The sequence below is a fragment of the Euleptes europaea genome, chromosome 13 (assembly GCF_029931775.1).
Source record: "Euleptes europaea isolate rEulEur1 chromosome 13, rEulEur1.hap1, whole genome shotgun sequence".
NCBI lineage: Eukaryota > Metazoa > Chordata > Lepidosauria > Squamata > Sphaerodactylidae > Euleptes > Euleptes europaea.
The window spans coordinates 14,575,461-14,592,230 of NC_079324.1; the positions used below are offsets into that span (position 1 = coordinate 14,575,461).

The following is a 16,770-nucleotide window of genomic DNA, read 5'->3' on the forward strand; positions in this document are numbered from 1 at the left end:
CGCCCATCCAAATACTTGCCAGGGTCGACCCTGCTTAGCTTCAGAGATCTGACGAGAACAGGCTAGGCTGGGGCTAGCCGGGTCAGGGCATTAATTTATTATGCCCCAGAAATTCCTAGATACTGTACTGAACTTTGAGTCTTGCCCGCAGGCTTATAAGCTAAAAGTAGAAAACGTGATGCATCAGAAAGGGAAAGAAAGAAAAATCAAAAGGAAGAAGGATAGATCAGGGAAAGGCAGACCAAACAGATGCGTCCTAGGGCAGCATTTGAGTGAGAGGGGGGAGGGGAGGGAAGCTGACTGCCAGGCAAAATGTCTCTTTAAGCACAACCCAGACTTCCTTACCTGTACTCTGCAATAGTACGTAGTCGCAGGTGTGAGTCCTTTCACTTCATAGCTCAGAAGAGGGCCTGAATATATGATATGCATTGATCCTTCGACTTGGCCCCATTCCAGTCTAAATTCACTAACTTCTGCACCATTACATGCTGGACTCTAGGATAATTTCAAACACACGTTTGTTTTGTTGGGGTTTTTTTTAATAAAAAAGCACCTTAAGCACAGTTTGCAAAAGAATATTCATTTATGATATACCTGTGAAGAACATACAATGATTGAGACTAGGCAAACAGAAACCTGTCACTGTGTAGAGTGTAGGACCTTTGCCTTTTCATCGAAACCACTAACCCTAACCCAAGCAAAAAAGCAAGATTCGAGTCTAATAGCACCTTAAAGACCAACAGGATGTCTAGGGTAAAACTTTCGAAAGTCCCTTCGTCAGATCTGATGAAAAGAGCTTTGACTCTCGGAAGTTTATGTCCTGGAAATTTTGTTAGTTTTTAAAGTGCTACTAGACTTGAATCTTGCTCTTCTAACTACAGACCCACACAACTACTCACCTGAAACTATACTCAAGCAAACAATCCTTGTGAGAATTGGTTCTCCTCATCTCTGGAGAGTTGCCTTTAGAAGTGAAGCATACCGAGTGTAAAATAATCCCTGATTCATTGTGGGCCGGTTACAAGCAGGAGGAAGCAGTTTCAAAGGCAAAAACAATTAGTCAGGGAAGGAGTTTCCTTTTAGGCCCCGAGTTGAATCTTATGGACAGGGCCGCTACTGAAAGTCCCTCCCACTCTGGCAGAAGGTTCCTTCTGCTTCAAGAAAGCACACCTGCCAGAGGAATGGATCCATGACAGCAATATCAGGAGGAAGTAGTGAATTTCCTGCATTGTGCAGGGGGTTGGACTAGATGACCCTGGTGGTCCCTTCCAACCATAATGTAAATGTGATGCTGACAAGCAATAGCTTATTTTCAGATGCTGCACGTGCCCAGTGCCTCGTTTAAGCTGTGTCCTCATCCACTATGCTTGCAGTGTTAGCACAGCAGAAACACAGGTGTTGGGCTGGAATGTGAACACTGCATCCTTAGTATCTCTGCACATGTGGCAGCCTAGATTGTAATGGCCTATGGTCATATACAATAAGTTACTACTACATGTGGCAGCCCAACTGATTATTTACTATATTTACACCTCATCCTCCTAATGGAGTACCTGGGTGGCTTACAAAAAAAATTAAACGTTTCAGAAATACCAGGTTAAGTCAAAACAGCAAAACCACAAATGGCCAATAAGTGTAAAACTAAAGCTATTTAGCAACACAACAATAGCGGCAGTTCAATATAACACAGATGCTGATGCAATTGTCGTGGCTGGCCACAGTGGCCTTAGAACACCCATGCTGTTCTGACTACTCTGGTTTTTGAGGACTTAAATTTTTCCATTGTACGTGACAGCTGTGCTCAGCATTTCTGAAAATACAGGCTGTGGAGTTGTTGGAGGTCACACTGCCCCTGTCTGAAGGAGCTAATCTTGCCTGCTGAAGTTGTTTAAGCCAATGGAATCACAACATCCTAGCATGTTGCTCTGGGAAGCTTTGTGGAAAGTTTTCATGAACTTTTTGCTTAAAAGAGGAGGTGGAATCAACTAGAGAGAGGGGCTGACATGACGCCAAAGAGTCTGTTCTTTTATCCATGGCCATTTATGCAGGGCTGCTTCCCTCGCCGACTGCTCCGGTGCTTCGTTTTGATTATGCATGCCTTTCCCAACCATCAGAGGTCACCTTGTGCCCCGCGCGTTTCACCCGTGTTCTCCAGATGCTGTTTTAGAAAGAATCTGGAAAGCGTGGTCAAAATGAGCGGAAATGCGCAGGGAGAGCAAGGCGACCTCTGATGGTCAGGAAAGGCATGCATAATCAAAACGAAGCACTGGAGCAGTCGGGTGACCGTAGGGAGACAACCCTGCATAAATGGCCCATGTTTGTTTCTTAAAACCTGCCACTTATTTTTATAGATATATATGCTTTCATAATTAAAAACACACAAAAAGGATGCAATGCTTCAGATCCTTTTTTTATTCTGTAGAAGAATAATCCTATTAAAGGATTCTCCCCCTTTTCTGGTGGGCTAAAATTACCTGGCAACCGAGGTAACTGGATCCTGGTCTATCTAGGCTCCCCAAAAGGGATATCACAATATCACAGGGAGACGTTGTTCTTTTCCACCAGTGCCATGGCTAAATCGGGCCTTAGGATACCCCTCTGAAAGCCAAGAGCCGCTGCTTCTCTAGGGTGTCTTGGGCAGTGTGGCAGTGTTCCCAGTGGCCAGGGAAAAAAGAACAGCACTAAGGATTTCTGCATCAGATAGCTCAGGCATGAACCGGCTCGGTATTAAAACTGCAGAAACAACTGTGGTTACGTTTGCCTTTGGAAGACGTAAAAGCAAAATATGCTAGCAGCAAACCCAGGTACTCTGGGACTGAAGCCCTTTGGTTCATTATTTTTATAAGCTTTTGCACAAACTGTCCTTGCAACTTTCAGTGGAGCAGGCCACCAGTACTGTTTTACGAGTGGGGATCTGAATCTGAAAGCAAATTCCTGCCCAATCACTACAGGAAGTCTATGACCGACCAGAGGAATGAAACCAGATTTCCAGGTCCACTTCTAATGCTGCGCTGAGGCAGGCAGTACTAAGCCAGCATGCAAGGAACCTAGTTACAAGAACACAGGCTACTGAAGAAAATTATTCTTAAACTGAGAGCTAGCATGGTGTATTGCAATGGCCAGGAGAATGAAGCAGGAAATCCCTGATCCAAATAATTGTTTCAGCCACTACCCCTGTTCCATAAGATGAGAATAATCACATTGGTCTAGCTTTAGAAGGACGTCTTAAGGATTATACCAAAATCATTTGTGCAAATGTGTCATGTAAATGCTACCCATTATTATAAATGGTTTTATTTAGGTGAAAAGCACAAGAAAATCCATTTGTTCCAGACCACCCTGACCCTTATTTTATGCCCTGGTCACACAAAGACTTTCATTATCTAAGCTCGTAAACTATCATCACCCATTAATTTCTTTATGCAATCCCCTCATTTACTTTACAGGGGCTTGCATAACTGCTACTTAGAAAAGAGGTATACAGGGGAAAACAATGTACCTCCCACGAGGCTACTGCGCAAGTCGCCGTCTTACAAGTTAGCTGGGGAGGACAGCACACATCGGGGGGGCCGGGAGCGGTAGTAATCTCTGTTTTTTCTGAATAAGGGCCCAGCTGTAGAAGGGGGAAAAGAAAGACCTGAAATTAATGGATAGAAATAAACCAAGCTAATGTTCATTCAGAAATTGGCTAATGGAGCCTGACATAGGCCTCGTTCATGTCTTTGGAGCATGAATGGATGGAATCCCCGAGTCCCTCTTGAGCATGGACGACAGGCTTTGCTGGACCCAGGCCCGAGAGAACAGATGAGCATTTCCCAAATGCTGCCTTCTTATGCTGTAGTGGGAAACTACAGAATGAAATGCCCAGCACAGATTCAATCAGTGGCAATTAAATGCGCTTTAGAATTAGGCTACAGTTGTGCTAATGGAAATACATAGGGAAAGCAGGGCTTGCTGTAGACTTCTAAGCGTGGTGTACTGGTTAAGAGAGGGGGACTCTGATCTGAAGAACCGGGGTCGATTCCCCACTCCTCCTGCTGCTTTGTTAAAAAACCTTTTCAAGGAAAAACAAATCAAATACAAACATGGGTCTAAAATACAAAATTACAGAATACAATACTGCTATAGACATTAACTGTACAAGCTTGGGCTTAAGTTCTCATTCTGGACAGGAAAATGTTCCATTTTCGAAACTTATCAGATGTTTGGCCGTGTAATAAGCAGGTTAATTTACACAAACGAACACACTCCGCTAGTTTCTCCCACCACCCCTTCTTTGGGATGATATTCTTCTTCCAGTTTTGGGCAAGTGTTAACCTTGCAGATGTTACAGCATTGAGAACAAATTCATGGACATCTTTAGGATGGAAATCCATACAATTCAACCTTCCCCCCACAAAAACCTTAGGGTATGATTTCCTTATACCTTGAGAGATCACTGTAGCAATCATATTCCAGTATTCTACTGCTCTGCTACATTTCCACCATATATGTATAAAGATTACAACAGCAGCTCCACATATCCAACAATACCCTTTGGCCCCTTGATAAATTTTGAGGCATTCATATTAAGACTTTGATTTATCTGAGCGAGTCTGGAGCTAAACAAGTGGGTGCAAACATAGCAAAAGCACCAATATAGATTTCATTGGAGCAATCTATTCTGAGCTCAGAATCTGGGTTTCCTGGTTGCAGAATGCGCACAGCCTTGCCATGCCCTGCTGGCATTTGCACTGGAAGTTAGTACTGGGAAAGGGTCACACAGTTGTTGATTTGCAAAGAACTAAGCAGGTACCCCAGCTCTGTTGGCTGCTCGTATCCAGAAGCAGTACGTCCTCCCGGGAAGAAGGCCGTTCACTGTGCATTCGAGGGCCTGGCCACGGTAGCTTTGCTTGTGCTCATCTTGGTCACAGTTTGCCATTTCCACAATGTATTCTGTTACTTCTGAGCCCCCATCTATGGAAGGGGGATCTGCAAAAGACAAAGTGACAGACCTGAAAATCCTGGTTTCTTAATAGTTTCTAAATTTAACCTGAACCATAGGGTTGCTTATCCTAAGAGGGGGGGGGGGGGGGAAACAAAAAAAACCGAACTTGCACTACATTTGCCAATGTTACTTTACTGACTTGCATACTTGTGGGTAAGATATATCCGGTTTCATTCTCCCCTCTTCCACTTCTCCCTTACCCCACTGAAGAGCGATCTCCCTAGGCTTGGCTTTGCCAGCCAGACATGGAGGATGGCACGGTCCAGGAGGAACAGCTGATGTTTGAACAGTTAGTACATCAGATGGCTGGAAAAGAACACAAATATTAGTTTATTAAAGCTACAGCTGGGGAAATCCAACTGCAACATTCATCTCAAAAATACCATCAGGAGCAGAACCTTTGGAAGCAAGGCTGCACGCCCCCCTGTGCTGTGAAGGTGACAATTCTGTGCTAGGATGGACCCACGTTCTGCACCAAGAGAACTAAATCTGGCAACCTGTATTTGCACATTTGCAAATATTTCTTAATCGTGCATGGTTTACTCTGCACATGGGAAGGGCAATGAATGATGCCAAGAGTGAAAACCCCACTTTCTGATCATCAGAAATCCTACTTAACCATCCTCTGGACTTCAGAGACAGGCATCGCTCACTTTAACTTCTGCAGTGATAGGGGCTAGTAACATGAAGAAATCAGAAATGACTGTAGTTAAATCATTCTACCCTGTATCTTATGCATACTCATATCAGAACTACTGTAAAGATGCTGATTCTCAGGACAACAAATTCTACAGCTTTTCTGTGCTTAGAGGGAATTTGGATACACATAGTGCTTGCTTTTAGGGGTCCTGGCTGCTCACCTGACTTTGGCCCCCTTTACCAACGCAGTAAACCCTTAACCGGTAGGAAGTACCCGGCCTGAGATGAGCACAGACATGTTCTCGTGTGGAACCGGTATATGCTGTTTCCCATTTACTTCCTAAGAGAAAAATCAAATATGAATTACAGTCCACCTCGGAGAAAACAAGAGGGAGGACAACTTTGCAATGGTACTAGAGAACATCATCTATTAAGCTATACGTTAGACGGCAGGAATTATTTTGGTTACATAAGGAAGAAGAAGAAGAGTTGGTTTTTATATGCCGACTTTCTCTACCACTTAAGGCAGAATCAAACTGGCTTACAATCTCCTTCCCTTCCCCTCCCACAATAGACACCCTGTGAGATAGGTGGGGCTGAGACAGCTCTTAATAGAACTGTGACTAGCCCAAGGTCACCCAGCTGGCTTCATGTGTAGGAGTGGAAAAACCAACTTGGTTCACTAGATTAGCCTCCACAGCTCATGTGTAGGAGTGGGGAATTGAATCCGGTTCTCCAGTCCACCGCTCCAAACCATCGCTCTTAACCACTACACCACACTGGCTACTGTTGTTTCCTGTATCATTTCAAAACTTATGGCACAACTAAAAAAGCTGCATTTTCTTCGGATAGGTGCAAACAGTTTAAGAAAGTTCAGCAGCTTACCAGGTGAGGTTTCTGAAATTTCTAGAATAAACTTGGAGATGTCTGACCCTCCGGTATCCTTTGGTGGATCTAAAAGAAGCGAGATGTTTGGTTCAAAATGGTATTTGCAGGACAGTAATCTCTAATTAAATAGCCGTGCCTAGAAAGAAGAGTCAGACCTGAACATTTGGTCCTACCCTTATACCCCAAGGAAATTATGCAGCCTTTCATGTTTGGATCTTTGCAAATTTTTTTTGATACACTGCATTAAGTGACACATGGAAGAAGTACAAAAAAATGCAGCATGTGCAGAATCAGGTTTGGACACATGGGGAAAGGGGGCAGAGAAAAAAAAGAATTCTGAACAATGTTTTTAAACAGCCTGCACACACAGAGACGTATGCTAAATAGGCGGAGATCTACGCAATCGCCAAACCCATCCGTCCAGACTAATGCATCTCTCACTCATTACTTCTGCGCTGTTAATTACATGCCGAAACTGCAAATGCAGAGTAGCCAGTGCCGCCTCTTCTGACTCAACAAGGGGGGGATATTAAATGGGAACTCGCTTACCCCAGGTGACTTTCACATTATGAGGATGGATCTTTCCCTTTACTGCTGGTTTACTTGGAGGTCCAGGTTTGTCGGGGCTTGTGCTGTATTCTACTACCTCGCTAGGACTGCTTTTTCCTTCAGTGTTGTGGGCAAAAATCTGTTGCACAATAAACAAACAGAATGTAAAACAGCAGCATTAATCTGTACGAGGTACAAGACAGGAATGGGTGGGAGAGAGTCTAACAGTGAGAACTGTTCAAGGGGAGCTTGGAAGAAAGGCCTGGGAACAGCCTTTCCTCGATGACAGAAAGGTCAGTCCCAAGATGAAATATCCATTGGACAGGGGAAGCAATTTCAGATACGGTAGAGCACAGGGGTTTAGATTTCCACGTTTGTTTGTGCTGCATGTTATGGTACATGGCTTGGTGGTTTCCCAGGTACCCTGAGGAGATCAGCATTCATTTGACCTTCTTCGCATGATTTCCCTGCACCTCAGCTTAGCAGGCACCAGATTTCTCATTGTAGAATTCAGGGCTCATTACAAAAAAATGCTACTGGCAAATGATCTTTACTCTCACGATTGCTTCAATTTGACACATACCCTGAATTTATAGGAAGTACTCCTCCTAAGGTCTTTTAAAGTGCAAGAAAGTTCATCTCCATTGTACCCTGCTTGAAAACCATAATCCTGGGAGGTGGGGGAGGGGGGAGAAAACAAAGAGAAAAAAATGAGACTGACATTTCCTACAAACATTTAATAGATCAAGAAATGTATATGCTAAAACACAACCATTACACTTGTGCTTTTAAAATATAATAATAATAGTAATAGTAATTATTGTTGTTATTGTTATTTATGGTCCACCCTCCTCTGCCAAAGCAGGGCTCAGACCAGTTTACAACAAAAATAAAACAAATCTTCACCAACAACAGGTAACAAAATATAAAACACAAGCAAGATAAAACTTTAAAATACACTCTAAAATCATGGCACGTTAACGTCTGTCCACCCCCAATACTGAAACACCCAGCTTGTATCTCAGACAGCATGGGGGAATAATGACAAGCCCAGCATGAATAAAACAAAGAAAGCAGGAGGCTGGGATGGGGGGGAGAGGAGAAAGCAGGAGGGAAGCATAAAGGTCCAGGCCAGAGAACAGAATGCCATAGATATAAACCTCTTGTCCTCAACCATCGGCCTGACGGAACATCTCTGTCTTACAGGCCCCCCAGAACTGGAAAACATCCGGTAGTGCCCGGGTCTCTTTGGACAGAGAGTTCTACCAGGCAGGTGCCATGGCCAAAAAAGCCATGGCCCTGGTCGAGGACAGCCAAATGGTTTTTGGGCCAGGAATCACCAGGACTATGTCAGAAGAGCAGCATAAAGCTCTGGGGGGGTGGTATAACAGAAGAGGCGGTCCCGCAAATACGAAAGCCCCAGACAATGTGAAGCAGTCTTATACTGAGTCTGATCACTGCTTTATCAAGCTCAGCATTACCTATTCCAAATGGCAGCAGTTCTCCAATCCCAGGCCAAGAAAGGTCTCTGCTTTCCCAGTACCTGGGTCCTGAGGTCCTTTAACTGGAGAAACCAAATACTGAAAATGGGGTCTTTGGCATGTCAAAACAGCTGATCTAGCACTGAGCCAAAGCACCTCCCCAGTCCTGCACAATCTGCTCTGCTCTGTCATAGGTGAAGAGCTGATGCCGAGAATGAAGCGCATCGGGCAGCACTAGGATGTGCCCAGCATGGAGCGCCACATGTGCCCAGAGCTTCAGTCAGCAGGGACCTGCACAAAACTGCTGTTAACAATCAGGTGCTTTCTAGCACTGGCCATTCAGCACCCCACTGGATTTGACCCTACCACTACAGGGTCCATACTTGCACAGCAATATTTTGCTACTGAATTATTCCTGGAAGGCCCCAGGGTCATTTATGCAGGGGAAGTTTGTGTTTGGTTTGCTGCTCAGTTTTCTGATCTGAATTCTCAAACATCATATACATGAGGGCTCCCCCCCCCCCCAAGAAATTCCAGGAGTACCTTGTGATTAATTATGCATCCCCAGTGAGTCACGGAGCTTCTCTCCCCCTGAAAACACAGTCTTGTTGCAGTTTACTGGGAGGGGGCGGGTCAGCCCTTAAAGGAACTGCCCCATCTGTGTGTGTGCTTTTGCAAAGCTGGGTACTCCACCACCTCTCCTTTCTTCAACAGCTCCCTGCCAGGAGCTGCCTTCCAGCCTCTCTTTGGTTGGCGTCCTCCTGCACATTTTATGAATGTTTCACTCCCTCTTTTGTACTTCGCTTTGAGGGAAGGGGTTGAATGGGAGGACAGACATGTGGGAGGGAGAAGCCAGATTGGGCATGGGGAGAGAAACACGAAGTTAAGACTAGGCATGAAAATGGCAAGGGGAAAGAACAAGGCAGGAGTAAAGTGACTTCTAAAGGTTGGTAAAATCATGAATAATGCAAAGGAAGCCCTGAAGCAGTCCAGCAGGGAGCGGGAACTAAATACCCCTGCATAAATGGCCCAGGAAAACATGTCTGTTGTTTTCACTGGGGTGTTTGAAACAGTGTATACATTATTCACTGGATGGTACTGTAATGTTCTATACAAGAAGGCAGTTTCAGGTCCCTGGATGTTGGGCTTCCAGGTGTCCAAACCCATTAAAAAACCCCAGATACTTACAGAACCTTCCTCCTCCATTTCTAAAATGTAGGTGAGGGAGTCATCTGAAGATATTCCACTCGGAGGACTCCACTCAAGCGATAACCAGGTCACTCCTCCTTCAGTGAGCCGAGGGGGCAGAGGCGGTGGGGGGACGATTCCTATGGTGTAACATACCAACGTCTCGCTGAATCCACTGGGAAGGATGGAAAATTCAAGAGATCAGGAAAAGCTCGGGTCATTAGAAACTTTACAGAAACCGCATTAACTGCATGATTCCATCTTTACCTCATTCCGATGTCATTTTTAGCTGCCAGCCTGAATGTGTATTTTGTAGAAGGGGTCAGCTTGGTTAGTTTGTGCTGCTTTAGGTGACCGTAGTAGCATTCCTTGAACGCTCCGTTCTTTCCCTTTTCAAAGAAAGAAAACTATTGGATCACTGACCATATATAGTAGACTAACTAGACAGTTTGGCCCTAGTAACCCCCCCCCCCAACTGCCAGACTCAGTAACAAGGTAAGCCAAGTACAGTGTTTCTATGTATCTTGTCACTTCTTGCAGATTTGCTTCATGGGCATAGTCAGTTTTGCTTGTGAATTCTAGATATCTATGGACTTCAGGGGGAAAAACAACCCTGCAACCAGAGCTCACTTCATGGCCACTGCGGCGGGCCATACTGTGCAAGCCAGCGAGCGAACGAGAATCCTATACCCAGAGTCGGTTTAATTAGTTTCCCCCACATGATCAGACTGCTGGGCTTGGCTGCCTTTCAACAATTTCCAGTCTCTTCTCCCTGCCTCTTCACCTGCTGATGCTATTAACCCTTTCAAGCCACAGTGCTTTCGCAATTATCTTGTTCGTTGTAACAAATCTGAAGGTGTCAGAATTCAGCACCGACACTGCAGAATTCAGACAAAGCACCAGTCATTCCTTTTGGTGGTTAATGTATTCTTCTCCTACTTCATACTAGGGCTGTCGATTCGGTTCGTCCCAAACCGAAAAACAGCCGAATTTCCCCTGATTCGGTGGTTTTTAGTTCGGGACGAACCGAACTAAAAAAAGGCGGGAAAACAGGGAGCCGAATTCAGCGAGTTTGGGGTGTTCGGGAATAAATTCGGCAAATTCGGGGTTCAGGGCAGCAGTAGAGGGTCTTTAAACCCCTCTGCGCTGCCTGCGCAGACACAGCAGAGGGGTTTGACAACCCATCCCCCCTCTTCCCGGGAGTCCCGGGAAGAGGGGCGGGGGGTCTTTAAACCCCTCTGCCCTGCCTGCGCAGACAGCGCAGAGGGGCTTGACAACCCATCCCCCCTCTTCCCGGGAGTCCCGGGAAGAGGGGCGGGGGGTCTTTAAACCCCTCTGCCCTGCCTGCGCAGACAGCGCAGAGGGGCTTGACAACCCACCGCCCCTCTTCCCAGGAGTCCCGGGAAGAGGGGTGGGGGGTGTTTAAACCCCTCTGCCCCCCCGCACCTTCACGGGCTTCCCTGAAGGCGCGCAGGGGGCCCTTTAAACAGATCTGCGCCTCTGATTCCTCCCCACCCCCGCGTGCCTTCATGGAGCTTCCCTGAAGGCGTGCAGGGGGCCCTTTAAACAGATCTGTGCCTTCCAGCTGGAAGGCGCAGATCTGTTTAAAGAGCTCCCCGCGCTCCTTCATGGAAGCCCCGTGAAGGCCCGCGGGGGGGCTCTTTAAAGACCCCCGCCCCCTTCCCGACTCTTTGAAGTGGTGGGCGCCGCCTGGGCATGTGGCGCCCAGCATTTAAAGACCTGGCCAAATTTTTCCCTGAACTCCAGATCTCCCGCCGAATTTCGGGGATCCGAAGCGGGGGAGTTCGGACTTCGGCACGGCCCGAATTTAAAAGGGCCAAATTTTGCTGAAGCCGAACTTTACCGAATTTTTTTTTCAACAGCCCTACTTCATACTGCTTCTTAACTTATTAGTTTTAAGCAGATTGCTAAATTAAATAAAACTAGACCACATTTCGACAGCTGGGAAAATCAATCCCGCCCTGAGCCTGGCTTCGGCTGGGGAGGGAGGGAAAGAAATTTAAAATAATAAATGAACAAATAAATGTTTCTACCACTAGACCTCCAAGATTCTGTATAGTAAGACTAAAAACAGATTGCAATGGAAGTACTAATAAAGACAGCAATAAATAAATAAATCACACCTAGAGGCATAAAGTAAAACGAGTAACACACTGGCAAAGTACTCTGTAAGCTTCTGACTAAGCCTTCTAGAGAAGCCATCTCATTTCCCATGGTGGTTTTCTGGGAAGGAGAGATTGCAGCATATTCATATTCACCTAACTGAAGGCGAACTCTCAGCCTCACACAAGCACTAAGCAGCATATTCAATTGGATCCCGCTAGCAGAAGAACTTCTTGCATCAACAGATGCGTCCTTGCATCGAAGGAAAAGGGCTGCTGTTAGCAGAACTGATCCGCAGGACCAGACCCACTGAGCGGTACAGCGCGGCATACAGGACGTAGGCAACACACATTTTCAACCCTACAGGATGACTACGCTGCAGTTCCTATCTCAAAAGCAAAGGACTTACCTCATCCCATTCTAAAAGGTAGTTTGTTATCTTGGAGCCATTATCATTTGAGGACTGAAAAGAAAGACAGAGAAATATTTTGCCCAAATGCTTACTGTTGCGAATTTTGTCAAGGAAAAGTGAAGGCAGCTTGGGACCAGAAGTGGTCCGTATTTCGGATCTTTCCGTATATTGGAATAGTTTGGAATTTTTGCATATACATAAAGACGATCTTGGGGATGGGACCCAAACTAATTTATGTTTTATATACACTTTATACACATAGCCTGAATGTGATTTTAAACAGTATTTTTAATAATGTTGTGTACATCAGAAACAAAAGGTGTAACCATATCACCAGAATTCCTGCATCAGCTGTTGAAGAGCAACAACAAACAACAAACTAACAACGGCAGGCTTTCAGTCTCCACCTACAACACAGTGTACACTGTATTTTTTTTTTAGGTGAGGCAGCACGGATATGCCTGCATGCCAGCTCACAGAGTTCAGTTTTCGGATCAGTCGAGATATGGGATGTCAAGATAAGGGATACTCTACCTGTACTACTGTTGTGAATTTCCTGCATTGTGCAGGGTGTTTGACTAGATGACCTTGGTGGTCCCAATTCTATGATTCTATATGCTGTTTTGCTTGCTCTGTGTGGGAGTGCTGCCCTACAGAACGAGGTGAAGCACATCCTGAATTCCAACTGTTGTATGTTCAGTGACCCACCACGGTCCTAATCTAGCAATCAGCATGTCTTGAGGCTCTGCGAGAGACAAGATTCAACTCACTGGGTGGTCTGGAAACACCTTCGCCATTTGGGAGTCCAGTTCGTGTCCAGCGCTCCTGAGGAGCAACTCCCTGAAGCTGTCTTCATGGCTAAAACATAAAAATTACCTTCCATTGTAAAGTGAGGCTGTTTTTGGTTCTGTTGGCTACTTTCGGTGCAGCTGGAGGGTCTGGTTCACAGCTCTCTGTAGTGAAACTCGCCAGTTCTGAAACAATTTCCTTTGTGGACCTGCTTGAGGCTGAAACTCTGATTTGTAGAAGAAGAAGAAATTAAAGGTTAAGGAACTGCTCTAGGTATACAATGACGCTGAGGTCTTAAAATCTGTGACTGATGATAATGCACTGATAGACAGTAATCTAAGAACCAGTGTGGTTGCAGTGGTTAAGAACGGTGGGCTCTAACATGGGGAACCAGGTTTGATTCCCCACTCCTCCATATGAAGCCTGCTGGGTGACCTTGGGCCAGTCACAGTTCTCTCAGAACTCTCTCAGCCCACACGGAGGCAAACCACCTCCAAATATCTCTTGCTTTGAAAACCCACAGGGTTGCCATAAAGTCAGCTGTGACTTGATGGCAAAATCACACACAGAAGGCAGGATCTGTCGCGTGCAACTCTTCTTCTAGGTCAGCTACCTAGCTAGGAGGAGAGAAGAAGATGCAAAAGAGACAATCCTTGTTGAAGAAAAAAACATGGGGCACTCTGGCTTTTGTGTCCCCCTCCCCTACATGGCAAGGCTGGCCATTATATCAGCTCCAAGAACAATCAAGCTGCTAAGGAGCAGCACTGGAACACTGCTGTCCTTTACGTTGCAATACTAAGTAAATGTTAGAGTAGAAAAAGTATTTGGTATTCTGCAGTACCAGAAATATTACTTAGCAAACACAACATTTTATATAGTATAGAGAACAATATAGTGCCAGCTCAATGCCTCAACTTCTCTCTCTTGAGAGCCAGCATAGTGTAGCGATTAACAGCGGTGGACTCTAACCTGGAGAACCGGGTTTGATTCCCCACTCCTCCACATGAGCGGCGGAGGCTAATCAGGTGAACTGGGCTGGTTTCCCCACTCCTCCACATGAAGCCAGCTGGGTGACCTTGGGCTAGTCACAGCTCTCTCAGCCCCACCTACCTCACCGGGTGTCTGTTGTGGGGAGGTGAAGGGTGTCAGGCCTTTGCCGTCAGCAGGAGTAAAGGCTCTTGACATGAGTAGGCCAGTTTCTGGCTACAAGTCAAGTCCTTGGTTCTCATGCCTGTAAACTCTGTGCACAGTTTCGCTCGTCCTGTTTTCCACAACTGCTCTAATGTTTAGTCTTCCTTCCTGGGAATCGCTTATCTCGGGGTTGCTTAGCCATGTTTACCTTCACAGCCTGTAGTGCTTTAAACGTGTACCCTGCCTATGTTTCGCCATTACCAGCCTCACCTGCCTGTAGGCAGTCAGTCTTTTAATCTGTCTTTTTGCTCCTAATAAAGTATTACTGTTTCAGAGCTACCTGCCTGGATGGGTTTGCTTATGGGATGCTAGGGACAGAGGCCTGATACTGACAAAGGGAAGGTGATTGGAAGCCAGTTTGATTCTTCCTTAAGTGGTAGAGAAAGTCAGCATATAAAAACCTACTCTTCTTCTTCTATCCCCACTACCTTGCATATATTCATTTTATCTTTTAAATAATTTCAAACTAGACTGCTATTTGGGAAGTGGCGAGGAAGATCAAGGAGGAGGTCATATCCCATCATTTCAACAACAGGTTCAATTTCTTGTGACATTCTCTCTCCGTGCTCACCTAACGTGGTAGTCCGTGGCTGGTCTGAGATCAGGAACAGTAATAGTTGTCTCTTCACCACTGTGGAGGAACGAGTCCGTTAGGCAACAGCTAAACATTTCCAAGCACAATAGTCTACAGCTGACTACAACAATGGATTTCTTGCCACATCAGCCTTAATGTTTTCCAACAGTGAACACCCTTGCATTGCCGAGATAACAACATGGCACTGGAATGCAAGTACAGTGGTCGGTATGGTCCCTGTCAGCATTCCCCTGAGCTAGCACAATCTACAGATTTAGCCCTAGAGTAGGAAGCACCCTACAATATATCAAAAGATAATATATATGGAAACAAAGCTGGAAATCTGTCCTGGTGAACATGCTACCAGTTAGGGGGTCAGATCCAACTATCTTTTCTACTGATTCAATGAAAGGGGAGGAGGGGACACCTTCCGACCTCCCAAAAAAGGCTATGCTGGGGATCAAGGGACATATAGGGACAAAAGCCATGTGGCATAGGGGCTGTAGTAAGGAGGGGGGAATTAGGTGAGAATGAATAAAAAAGCTGGCTAGATCCAACCCACGGTGTCAAACAGAGGTTTTATGGTCAAACTGAGAAACTGAACTTACACATGAATTGATTTAAATTTTCCATTTCTACCACTGTTTGAAATTGCCACTTCATACATGAATGTTTCAGTTCTGACATTCTGAGTTTCTCCATTTTGTGAAGCCACCGGAGGATTCCAAGATAAGACTGCTGACCTTGCCTGAATTTCAGAAACCTTTGAAGAACAAAAGAATGAGCAGGGTTACTTTTCTAGCATGTCTTCCATATCAGATAAAGTATATGTGGGTCATCTTCCTATTTTTTCTTTACTTGTTGGTGAAAGTACTAGGTTTGTGTTATCTTTTCAGGTGTGTGTGTGGAAGGGGTTAACAGGTTTTTTGGGGGGTGTCTCGCAGTACTTTAATGCAGCAAATTAGTTTAACTTCCTTATGTATTTAATTTCTTCTACTAAAACTACTTAATGGCTGGTTCCCTCCATTAGCAGCTGTGTTCTGCAGTCACAGATATGATTCAATGAAGCCCTTGACAACAGCAGCCGTTGGCCTTTTCAGATGCAGAGTCCACTTTTAAGTCTAAACTAGAACCTGTGATCTACCTGACATTTTCAGTGTAATCCTAAGGAGAGTTCCTCCAGTCTAAGCACACTGATTTCAATGGGCTTAGACTGGAGTAATTCTCTTTAGGATTACGCTGCTTGCACCATATGGGGCTCTTCAGGGCGACAGGATGGCAAATGAGGGCAGGGCTTCACTACTACTCAGTTATACAGAATAATGTGTTTTTGTATTTTATTGGCAGATGAAGCCAATCACGCAAGCCATGCCTCTCAAAACATCCTTTTCTACTTTAATGATTAAAAAACACATTTGCACCTGGGTCATGCTTTTCCCATTCCTTGGCTCTTTGTCTTAAAAAGGAATGGAAAGAACTTTTTTAAATAAAAGGGGGTGTGATTGTAGCTTCTGGTACAACCCCTTGGTAGGTAACACCTGGCAGGTTGAAAAACAGCTGAAGACCAGATAGAGCCAGCAAGGTGTAGTGGTTAAGAATGGTGGACTCTAATCTGGAGAACCGGATTTGATTCCTCACTCCTCCACATGAGCGGCTGACGCTAATCTGGTGAACTGGGTTGGATTCCCCACTCCTACATATGATGCCAGCTGGGTGACTTTGGGCTAGTCACAGTTCTCTTAGAGCTCTTTCAGCCTCACCTACCTCACACGGTGTCTGTTGTGGGGAGGGGAAGGGAAAGTAACTGTAAGCTGGTTTGCTTCTTCCTTAAGTGGTAGAGAAAGTCGGCATATAAAAACTAACTCTTCTTATTCTTCAAGAAACAGTCTTTGCAAAGCATATTTAGAAAAACCCTCTTTTTGACTACCGAAATTACCATTTGTTTCCA

General features: G+C 45.2%; 1 protein-coding gene across 1 annotated transcript in view; it reads right to left on the reverse strand.

Annotated features, from left to right (window-relative positions):
* LOC130486263 (fibronectin type-III domain-containing protein 3A-like) overlaps nucleotides 1-16,770 on the reverse strand; it is a 55,618-nt gene that overhangs the window by 11,791 nt on the left and 27,057 nt on the right. The window contains exons 7-20 of the mRNA XM_056859504.1: nucleotides 15,431-15,585; nucleotides 14,820-14,879; nucleotides 13,145-13,283; nucleotides 12,266-12,319; nucleotides 10,000-10,121; nucleotides 9,733-9,907; nucleotides 7,647-7,733; nucleotides 7,064-7,202; nucleotides 6,512-6,580; nucleotides 5,848-5,966; nucleotides 5,188-5,293; nucleotides 4,796-4,971; nucleotides 3,500-3,613; nucleotides 346-495 (exon numbers count right to left, since the gene is read on the reverse strand). Coding sequence (XP_056715482.1) covers nucleotides 346-495; nucleotides 3,500-3,613; nucleotides 4,796-4,971; nucleotides 5,188-5,293; nucleotides 5,848-5,966; nucleotides 6,512-6,580; nucleotides 7,064-7,202; nucleotides 7,647-7,733; nucleotides 9,733-9,907; nucleotides 10,000-10,121; nucleotides 12,266-12,319; nucleotides 13,145-13,283; nucleotides 14,820-14,879; nucleotides 15,431-15,585 — 1,665 coding nt within the window. The remainder of the gene's footprint in view (nucleotides 1-345; nucleotides 496-3,499; nucleotides 3,614-4,795; nucleotides 4,972-5,187; nucleotides 5,294-5,847; nucleotides 5,967-6,511; nucleotides 6,581-7,063; nucleotides 7,203-7,646; nucleotides 7,734-9,732; nucleotides 9,908-9,999; nucleotides 10,122-12,265; nucleotides 12,320-13,144; nucleotides 13,284-14,819; nucleotides 14,880-15,430; nucleotides 15,586-16,770) is intronic.